Source organism: Anarrhichthys ocellatus, unplaced genomic scaffold, assembly GCF_004355925.1.
Source record: "Anarrhichthys ocellatus isolate YVR2014 unplaced genomic scaffold, GSC_Weel_1.0 scaffold44, whole genome shotgun sequence".
NCBI classification, from domain to species: Eukaryota; Metazoa; Chordata; class Actinopteri; order Perciformes; family Anarhichadidae; genus Anarrhichthys; species Anarrhichthys ocellatus.
In genome coordinates, this window is record NW_022280074.1 from 3,500,642 (window position 1) to 3,512,127 (window position 11,486).

The following is an 11,486-nucleotide window of genomic DNA, read 5'->3' on the forward strand; positions in this document are numbered from 1 at the left end:
GGGGAAGAGGATTGGACTGACCGGCCACAAAGGGGGACAGGGCAGTTTTGGAGAGGGGACGGGGGCCGTTTAGGGGTCAACGTGGCATGAAATTGAATAAATAAATAAAGAAGTCCCCTCTTTGTGGGCCGTGCGCAGCGGAGCCAGAGAGCGGGCCTGCGGCGCTGCCACAATGAGGGGACCCGGGCAAACCTTAGCGGACTACTTTCTCACTGAAGCCGTAATTCACATCTTTCCCCAACCATCCAAAGAACTCCCTCAGCTCCCCCTCACCCGCCCAACCAGTCGCTCGCTGTCGTCCAAGAGAAACCCTTTTTGGCAGAGCCAATCACCAAAACACAAAGTCTTCTTTGAGTCTTGTCCAGTTTTTTTCTCTTCTTCTCCCACTCTCACTCACTTCCGCTTTGAAGGACTTTAAACTTCAAGGCTCTTTGAGTCGCTCACATGGGCGGAAACCGAACACTACAGGGGGATGAGACAGCGTCTCCACCACAGAGGACCAGAGACTTCCTGTTCAAGACGAGGCCCTCGTCAGCTCTGTTGCATTAATGGATGTGTGATGCACATGATGAATATGCAAAATCCAGACTTTCAATAACACTTGTGATGGAAAAAGAAAAAAAAGAAAAAAAATCACTCAGGACTCCTGGATTGTGTTTTCATGGAGTTTCACGGCCTCAGACATTTAAATCTTCTGAGTATGCCTCGTTTCTATTGGACAAGTTGGCACTGAGCATGGGGGGGGGGGGGGCGTTTTACCCGTCTCATTTAGCTAGATGCTCCCGCTTTCACAGTGGCTGCACGTAATTAATGTTATAAATATCCTCTACGATATCTCCACTTTTCCAGGTTGTTAGGCAGCTTCTTTCACACAATTACGGACTCGCTCTCATCACACATCTATAAGAACAAAAGACACTCGTGTGATTATGCAAATGGTTTGTGATGCATTAATGTACTGGAAGACATGTTGACATATTCGTTTCCCCAATTTGACCACTGAACGTTAGCAGCAAGCTATTCAGACATCCGCTTCAACCTCTACATCTGTCAGAATGACATGTTTATTATATAAAACTACTGCTGAAGTTACTCTTCACAGGGCTCGTTCAGCTTCCATCTTGGCCAATCAACAGACTGAATTTCATCTCTACCAGTGCTTGACACAGGTTTGTCTTTGCGTCCTTTTTCTAAGTGGCTTTCCTGTCGAGGGGTGACATGTGGCGATAGGGAGATAACACAGCGGACCAGATTGCAGAAGCCATCTGGACGGGAGTTTTCCGGTGCCGAAGGACTGGATCATAGTGTGGCGTTGAGTGAGCCATCAGAGACATGGGAAGGCGGACAGAGAGAATGCGGGGCGACTGTGGCTAAGTGGATAGCAGGGCCGTCCTTCAATCAGAGGGTCGGCGGTTCGATCTCCGGCTCTGCTAGTCGCATGTCGATGTGTCCTTGAGCAAGACATTTAACCCCAAAATTGCTCCCGTAGCTGTGCCTACGGTGTAGAAATGTGATAGAATCTGAATTGTAAGTCGCTTTGGATAAAAGCGTCTGCTAAATGACGAATGTAATGTAATGGAAGCTTCCGACAGATCCAACAGGGAAAAAAAATGATGGGGCACGGCTGATCATTTAAGCTACATAAGTTCTTTCCCCAACATTTTTCCATAGTACCTGGACACGTGTGTTTCAGAGCCGTTTTCTTTCATACTTACTCTTAGTTTGCAAAACCAAAACCAAGAATGCCACATGTGGCGTTCAGCAGGCCAGACATAAACACTGTCATGGTCACAGACGGAGAGAGAAAGGTGGGAAAGAACCAAATTAGTGTCCCATGCCACACAATAATGGTCATTTGGCCAAGCAGGGGGGAAGATCATAGAGGGCACCCACTAGATGTGACTATGTATTTACCAACCAGATAGAGAACAGTATTTAATGGGCAGACAGGCGGCAGATAGTTAAAGCCCTCTCTGTCTGAAAAAAGGTCTAATTTTACCTCTGAAAACACTGATGCTACTGACCAATATTATATCTCAACTTCTCAGCCACTACCGCCTTAGTTTCCACTTCAAAAGGTGATGCCTTTGGGGTCGTTTCCATTCACAACATTCCGACTCTGTGCAAGAAAACAGCACAGCCCAGAGATAACCGTGTGGAATGTAAATTGTGAGACTGAATCACGTGTGATCACATGACAAGAGAGTGCAGTCCTGGTGAAATCCCCATCAAAACAAGGGCTCCATTCACTAACAGGATGACGTATCCATCCTGTAAAACGTAACGGGTCACGTAAATCAGGGCAGAAAACTAATCTGAGCTAAAAAAAATAAATAAATAAAAATGGCTGTAGTAATTCATCATGTCAGAAACGTCATGCCGCTTCCTAAAAGCGTTCCTGTCCGCGCGTGAGAACAAAATTATCGCAGTAACAGACCGGGCACGTATGACTCAGGCCTTTAGTCATGCCACGTAAGTCGGCAAAAAAAAAAAAAATGTCATCGCATCCAACAGATGCCCCCAAAAAAAAAAAAAAAAGCCCTCCAGCGAACCAGGCCCCAAGAATTTGTCAGCAGCTGTCGCGAAAAGTTAGAACAACAGAGTCGGCAGCCTCTTTAACCCGTGGGGTTAAATAACGTAAATAGGCGAAGATCCCCACTAATTGGTCAAGTGAAATGGTTTATCTTCAAAGTGATGTTCAACAAAGTGACAAGAAAATCGAAGCATAAGACTTCCTCGAACGAGCTAGAAAGGTGAATCCAGCAGCGTCACGTCTTCCACGCATCTTCCCACCACCGTCACGTCGTTCCACCACTCACTCAGGCTGTCGCACGCGGCACGCTCTACTGGCTGAACACAGCGCCATTAGACACACCTTTCATTCACATTTTTGTCACAACGCGTACACCAGCAGCGTGTCAAGAGGAAGTGAGAATGCTACATTAAGAGCAGACCTGAGAACAAAGTAACGGTCCAAAGAGACGAGAATGAACCGGAAAGGACCCTCGAGTGATTAGGAATGAAGCCAATGCTGAAGTGACAAAACGAATGGCAACTTGAGGCTGGCTCCGAAACGCAAGACTGTATGTAAGAAGTTCAGCATTTAATCTGTCGCCATCTTATTGTTCTTTGCAACCAGAAGTGATACCAGAGGGTGGAGCCGAGTACAAGCAAACGCTGACTGAGACATGTTTAGACGATCAAGCCGTTTACAATTAACTTTCATGAACTGAAAACACAGTGAAAGGGTTTAAGTTGTAAGACGAGAATGCAAACAACTCCCACACTGGACAGCGCCATGGTAGCCCCGCCCTAAAGCATACCCTGTTTCATGGTCTGTTTGACTCTAAATGGACCATAATTTACGAAATGAACATCATGCTGTATTGAAGAAGACTTTAAACTAGAGATTGAGACCATAAACTCATGTTTACAATGTTTACTGAGGTAATGAATCAAGAGAGAAGTAGAGTCATTTTCTCATAGACTTCTATACAACCAGACTTCTTTTTGCAACCAGAGGAATCGCCCCCTGCTGGTCAGCAGAGAGAATGCAAGTTTAAGGCAGTTAAAATAAAACATGTTTGCAGCCTGGTTTTGGTCTCTATGGCTAATATTCTTTTTTTTTGTGCAACTCACCCGTTTGAGTTATATTAAGGCTTAAAGTTGGGCATAATTGAGGGCGTGGCCACTTTGAGTGACAGGTGGGTACCGTACCACGTCGCTAGTTGCTACCCGTCTGCTCTGCTGAGTCATCTCCACCTACGAGCCACCTCTTTGCCTTATTTATTTATTTTTTTTTTTTTTTAGAGTCGGGCTGTCTCGTCACTGCCAAGATGGCGACGGCCAGAGCCGCCCACTTTGAGCATCGCTACGGCGCTTCAGAAACCGACGGGGTGACGCCACGGAGACTACGTCCGTATGTTAGACAGCCGATGGTTTTATTTGTAGGAAAACACTTCTAATGAGACTGGATCAGTCCACAGTTCATATCAGAAACTGCTTCTGTACCATGTGACGAGAGACAAAAGAAGACCTACTTCAGATTGTGTTGGTAGTGTGTGATGTGTGTGTGTGTGTGTGTAACGCTCCTTTGTCCCATTGTGCCGTGTGAGCAGCTTCCTGGCTGGACAGCATACAGGCATTTACCCCGACCCGCCCTGATCGGGCAACACTTCAGCAGCCCTGTGATCTAACCCAGACTTTATCAAACATCTCCTCCTCGACATTTAAGAAGCTCCGCGTCTAGTCGCTCTGTGGCTGTTTTGTTGTTCGCCACTTTTCTCCGAGAGGCAAATGACCTCTAACCCTGAAAGGAACCACGCATCTGGTTGCATTTGAGAAAGAAAACAAACATTGTAAGCCCGCTGCCACGGCTCCTAAACCACATAGGAAGCTCCGGGGGGGGGGGGTATCCCTCTGTAGGTATCCCTCCATCCTATTCATTCTCCCTAGTGTTCTACAAAAAACATGCTGCACAGCTCCTGGACCCAGTACCCACCCTGAGAAAGTGCGTGTCCCAACTTTGTCCGAGTCATGACCTCTGAGGAGACACCAGAGATCTCACGTTGCCGCGCTTTTACAAGTCAGGCCGGGTCACCCGCTGTATCGCATATCAGCCTGTTGACAAGCGCTTCACAGAGCTGTTCACATACACAGTGGGGGCAGCTCGTAGTTGGCGTTTGCTCCGGTCATTAAAAAAAGAATGCTAACCTGATGTCACGCTGGTGACTTCTGGTTTTTTGACATTTTCTCACCTCCACACAGCTAAGATTCCACTGCTGAATAGATTCACCCTTAGTTGCGCAACCATTGACAGAGAACTACTCAAAGGGAAACACTTAATCCATTAGATACATACACATCCCAAAAGGATGGCCATGTCAACATTCACAACATGTGGAGTGGCTTTTCTCTAATGCTAATCCGTATCGATAAGACTCCGAAAACATCTCTTGTGGAGAGAATGAGGGGGGGGGGGGCGCTTTTTTTTTTTGACATCACGCCTCCGGGTGTTACAGTGGTTTAGACTTGTTAAGTTGAATTCTTAAAATTCCTGCTGCAGTCTTATGCCTCAAAGAAATGGCTTAGCGCACATGACTTAAAAAAAGGCACAGATTAAGTTGGAAACTGGCATTTACCCCCCCCGTTTATGTAACACGTTGCATTGTAATGAGTTAGTCTGGCAAAGGCGGCACTGCAAGGTACCGATTATGCGGAGTGAGACGGAGGGATGCACAGTGGCAAGTTAGAGCGGTGGCGTATGCATCGACCTCAGCTTAAGGTAGTGCCAGTGTGCGAACGTCTTGGAAACAGACGGCCTGGAGAGCGAGTACGTTGTTTTGAACTCTGCCGAACCAAAAATCCAAAGCCAGTAGATAACATCTAGCATATCTTTTGCATATCTGTCCCACTCCAATACCTCTTTGTGCATTGAAAAAGATTTGATTAATCTGTGAGTTTAAAATACACGATGAGACTAGAGATTAAAGCCCAGTATTAACAGAATAAACCCTCACAGACCCCCAGCAGCCTGCCACAGTAACTACCTGCTGTTAGGACTGCACAGGCTTCACTCCTGCTATATATGTGATGTGTGCCTGTGTTTGTATGACTTCAGTTGGGCTGAGGTTGCAGCGAACTGAAACCGCTGGCATTGTGGCAAAGATGAGAGTTACAATCTGAAGCTATTTATACCCAGAGAAACTTTAGGCTGGTCTTTCCCACCGAATGGGGAGGGCTGGAGAGATGGAGCGGAGGAAAAACAAAAACAACAAAAAAAGGAAAAGAGGTAGACGCAGGCTCAAGTTTGGAGAGGAAGCTCACAGCCGGCTTCCCGCATGTCTGTCTGTTTGGGCACCGGTCGGATGATGTGTTTGCGTCCGTCCTGTTTGCTCAGCAATCCTCGTCAACGGCGAGGTGGACGTACTGAAAAGTCAACGGCAGCGAAAGAGGTGTGCAGCTTTAACAGTGTGCGTGCAGCCACACAGCAGAACACCTAACAGGCGGCAGTGTTAGACGATGCGTAAACTGGCTTGTGTGTGGCCCCTGAAGCAAGGGTCAAACGGGGCAGGATTTCCAGATGTTTCCTATTATCCGACGAGACCTTCCTACTCTCAGTCTCACACTTCTCAGAACCAAGAGGGAAGGCCAAACGCTGACTGACTTATTGGCCACGCGATTCCGCTGTTGTCTTAACTGGACAGGATTCACTAAGACATGGGTCAGTGTGGTGAGAAAAAAAAAAGTCAGACAGCTGCTTTCAAAAAGGCAAACCCCCAATTTATGGTTTTGAAGGAAAATCCCTCCCGTCTACCGGGTATGACGCCACTGACCGTATTCCTGTTCTAGGTATCGCCTACATTTTGGTGGATCGTGACCGGGGAAAATCCAGTTGCCTAGATTAAATCAACAAAGCGCAGCCCTGAAGAAAATCCCCACTAATCTTTGCCACTAAGAAATGATCGATTCAGACACAGACAAAAACATGAAACGAGCAGTTATCACAATAAAACCTGGAATTGAAAAGGGATCGACTCGCTGCCTCAAAGAAGCGATAGATTTGGAGATTCGGTTCGATAGCGCCGAGCAAAACGAATCCTCTAATCCCTCTTTTCACACCCCCCCCAACCCCCTTCTCACCTCTTCCCTTCCCACCGCCCCTACATCCTTGCCTCCCAGCACGTTGGATGAGCTCGTTGGCGCTGGTAATTGCCGGCGGATGAGTGACATGCAGAAACGGCTGGGACGCCAGAGCCAGATAACCTTCTCTTTTGTGTGTCGTTTGCAATCATTGCGATTGGGAAGTGATTCTGTACAGGGGGGGGGGCCCTAAGTACAAAGGTAGGGAAAAAAATCGCAACGGAGAGTGATGTGGGCGAGTGAAAGCTGCCATTCAGTCTGCCACTGATCAATTTCTAAAGAGGACATGTGGGGGAAACCCCAAAGAGACTGAGGGAAACCTAACTGTCAGGTGGAAACAGATAAGAAAAGAAGCTGAGTTGGGGGGGGGGGGGGGGGTCGACATAAATCATCTATATCCAGAAAAACGCGGCTGTAGTGATGTTTTTAGGACTTAAAGAGGCAAATATAAACACGTCCAGGTATCTCCGGTGTGACAGCAGAAAATGTTTCAGTGATCTGCGCTGTGATGTCACTGCACTGACGTTCAACGACTGATGTTGTACATGTGTAACTCACAGAAGAAGCGTCAGAATATCAATCTTCTCCGTGAGCGGTAAAACGGCATTGTGGGAAATGTAGGAAGCTATCTAACTGAATTCGAGGCAGTCAGAATTTTTTTTTTGAAAAACCGGAACCCGTGATCACAAAATAAGTGTTGGAAAACACAAATGACCACTCTCACTTTTCATTCACTGCTCTAGCTTCTTCACACTGAGGGACTATGCCCCCCCCCCCGTCTGAACCACTCACACATCTCTATTGAAACCATATGTTCTGAGCTCCCACAGACAGACTTCCCTTATCAACACCAACAGTGTTGGTGACAGAGCCTGGCCTCCCGTGGAGGGATGGGAGCAGGCTCAGCTGGACCCTGGACGGGGAGAGCATGGGAGGGATTTGCAGCGGATCTGTGTACTCCTGAAGCAATCTAAGCTGCCGAGCCCCAATGGAGATTCAGTGGGTTTTGGAATACTGTATACTATCACATATAGGGTCCACTGATATGGAGCAGCGAGCTTTGGTGTCGAGGCTCGGTTGCACAGTATGTGCCCATATGTGAAGATGACTTGTAAAGGGGGCAATCTTGTGCAGCCTCCAAAGACACTTGTTAACCATAGAAATAAAAAAATCTACCAATTGTTTTCTACCAAATCAAAGGATTTATTGAATGCAAGAAGTGTTTATTATCAAACTGCAAATGTGCATGAATCAAAATAAAACCTATGGCCTTATAACAAGGGAAAATGAGGACTAGCCTAAGTTCTGACACTTACATGTGACTGCAGTGTGTGTGTCTCTCTAAAAGAGCATTCTATGCAAAGACCCAGGTGATAACAGACTTTCTCTCAAGCCCGACTCCCCTCTGGCTGCACACCGTATGGCTTAAATCAAGACATGCCAATTGATGTGATGATGGGGAGGAGCGGGTGGAGGGCACTGACAGCTTTCAGGGGGGGGGGGGCGCTTCCAGACTTCTCTGATAAATCATTGGGGCTTTGTCTTTATCATTATGTCGGTACTGGCTTTTGGGGGAGGAGGGGGGGGTGGCGGGGGTTAAAGCATGTCCCTCTGCTGCCTGGTCTGTCTTGTAACAGAAGATAAGCCTCGGCTGCTTCTTGCGGAACTGAGAAAGGAAGCAGTGTCACAGAGACCGGCCCTCAAAATGTTGTAGAAATCATCTCAATATGTGGGGGTATAATCTGGAGAAAGCAATGCATCACTGACTTGAACTCTGTATGATAATCTAATGTCTCCACGACCCCCGGGCTACTGTGAACCGCCTGTGCAGACGAACAGAACTATTTCAAGAACTTTGAGGAAGTTCCTTAACGCGTGACAGCACAAGACAAAGAGGGAACCACGGCTATGTTTGACAAAACGCTTGCCAGATGTTGAAATTGGAGAATGAACAGAATCAGTGGCATGAAGAAACAGCAAGTAAAACATGACGGCAATCCTCCGAGTCAGACGGGGGTTGGCAAAGCGAGCGAGAGGAGCCAGAATCCCGACCGGCTGGAGGGTTGTGTTTTGGAGCCGATCCTGACCTTTGACATTGTTGCGACAAAATAGGGGATTTCCTTACAGGCAGCAATAAAGCATAATAATAAAGTCAGCAAAACCACACTGACTTTGCAACAGCTGGACGCAGAAGTCACCTGCGCTGTGCAAGCACCACAGATGACAAGGCGAGGAGGAGAGAGACAACAACAAATGACAAGAAGTGACAAACGTGGCGAATAGCTTCCTGCAGGTGGAAGAGTCTACACTGGTGGTAAAATAACCAGGACTTTCATTCATGAAAGGCAGCTAATGTGCAATGAGTGTGTGAGATGGTTTCCCATCTCTGTCAGGACAAGGGAGGTGTGGTGGTGTTGAATGCTCATGAATATCTATTTACTTGCAAAGCCAGTGTGGATTGAGGGCGTCTTTGATTCTCTTGAACCTGAGGTTTAACACACAATGGAGAGGTGTGAATGATTCCCCCCCCCGACACAACACACACACACAAATCTTCCCAGGAATGTGTTCCTCACATAGCGTTCATATTTTCATTGAGAGCGTGAAGCTAAGATCGCACCAAGTTCTACACGTCTACGCCTATAACATCTCCAGCAGGCTGCAGCCTCAGAATAAAGCTGGCAATAAAAGTCGGTGTGGAGAAAAAAAAAAAAAAAAAGCTGTAAACCACAGATGCGAGGCGTGTCTAACTCTGTCGCGTGCTAATATATATATATAACAATAACGTGGGGTTAAAAAGTTAGGATGCAAACAGGAGCTATGCGCGTGTACAGAATGTCACGCCAAACCCAGGACTTCTTTCTGCTGTTTCATCGTCATACCCAGCCTGTAAACTACAGCGAGGGGAAATATTCAAGTTTATTTTTTATCTCACAACGTGTGCCACACCACGCACTGTATATATACCGAATGGAATAGTGCAGCCTGTCGTTTCATACAATGTCACCAGTGGTCTTGACACAACGTGCATGTTTGTTCAAAATGAAAGACAAACGTGAATTGAAGGATTCGCGGTTGGGGTTTGGCGCATCGTTCTGTCCGCGTCTGAGAAAGCGGAACGTGAGCACGAGCAGCGTGAAGAGGTAATGTCAAAACTTACCGACTGAAGGAAAAGCAGCGTCCGCACATAATCCCTCTCGGTGTTCAGTATTTCGTTTAAAACACAAAGCCTGAGCCGCTGCTGTCGGTCCGAGTCCTTGGTGGCGTGAACGCCGTTCTCGTGATGCCCGTCGCCCTCGTCCATGGTGCTAATTCAACCCGCAGAGAGGCTGCTCTCAACACAAATACTCTCCTCGTTCTGAGTATCCACACTTTGCCGGGTTTTGTTTGCTTCAGTCCATCTCTCGGCAGCAAGTTTCCCAAAAAACCCTCGCGAGGTGCCACGCGCAAACGCACCGCGCACACACACACACACACACACACACAGGAGATAAAGTTCCACAGCAGAAGTACCGAAGCGACGAGTGGAGAGCCTCTGGCTGTGTGGTCGCAGCACCAGCTGAGCGACAGTAGATCCGTTCAGATTGGAGAGACGGCAGAGAGGAGGAGGAGACACGCGCGCACATACACCGGGGGCCACAGCTCACTTCTGCAGTGAGCACACAAAAACAAACACAGAAACATCTGTAACGGTGGTCATTGAGGCTTAACGCTACATTAATTTCCCTACAGTGGTTTAGCCTTTTTACAGAATATTAAAAATCATAATAAATAATGAAGTAAAGCCATTAACTAACTAGAGAATAAAACGGCAGCTGCACTGAATTAATTCAGCCTGTTTACTAGAGAACGTCTAATATGCCCAAGCAGGTTATACATATTTAAAAACATGACATAAAAAACTAATACTGTAATTCACATCATACAGACCGAGTCACAGAGTCACTGTATTGTTCTACTTTTTACTCTTTTTGAATTCCACAACGAAATGTAATGTGTGAGGTGACCACTGCTGTGAGGCTAAGTGTAAATAGCTAACGTTAATATGCTAGCAAGTAAAGACAAAAATAAAGATCTTAATTAAAAGCTTTAACTAGTTTTTTTAAAAGCTCGTCTTTGAATTGAGGGTCACGACCTATAACGCTATTAACCATTTTAAAATCATGGTTATTGAGTAAGTTAGCTACATATTTAGGGTCCCTACCTGTCACAGCGGCACCTGTAGCGAACGTTAGCTAGTAATTTAAGAGGACAGCGCCCTCCGGTGGATAGCGGCGCAACAAGCGCAGCTAATGTGATGAACAACTCTCTTTCTAATGGGTAACACGCTCCGGCACGAGGTCAGGTCTAAGAAAAACAAACCGCCTTCATTTGTAATTTGTTATAGGAGCACCGACTTGCCCATTTCGACTCTAATATGTCAATTTTGAACGCGGGCTCATTTGAGTCTCGTGCCTCCATACGTTTCAGGGCTTCTGGTCTCGCGCTACAGCTGGATGTCGAGTCGATTTTATGTCCGTCGGAAATCCGAATATTATGTTTCGTTTGGATGATGTTTTTTTTGGTGCAGTATTAATGAATTCAAACGGTACTTTTTTAATTCAAACCAGTTTTGTGAACAACTGTCGTTGGTGTATACAGTATACAAACAATGCGAACAGCTATGACTGTTATTCTTCGGCTATATTAAATACGTGTAGTTACGGTAAACAGAGTATGTTAACATATGTCATCACAGCTTCAGGGCATGGAGGCACATTTACTGTCACGGGCCTGGACCCAGACCTGCCGGCGGTGTTATCAAGTTAATATCCGGCTTTGTTTCACTGCGCTCGCGCACACAC

The 11,486-nt window shown here is 46.6% G+C and overlaps 1 protein-coding gene across 2 annotated transcripts in view; it reads right to left on the minus strand.

Moving 5' to 3' along the window:
* prex1 (phosphatidylinositol-3,4,5-trisphosphate-dependent Rac exchange factor 1) overlaps nt 1–10,244 on the minus strand; it is a 75,006-nt gene extending 64,762 nt beyond the window's left edge. Inside the window, exon 1 of one of the 2 annotated variants that reach the window (XM_031868801.1) lies at nt 9,803–10,244. In XM_031868801.1, coding sequence (XP_031724661.1) covers nt 9,803–9,946 — 144 coding nt within the window. In that variant the 5' untranslated portion in view covers nt 9,947–10,244. The remainder of the gene's footprint in view (nt 1–9,802) is intronic. The other variant, XM_031868802.1, reaches the window with a different exon arrangement.
* Between the last annotated feature and the right edge of the window lie 1,242 nt (nt 10,245–11,486).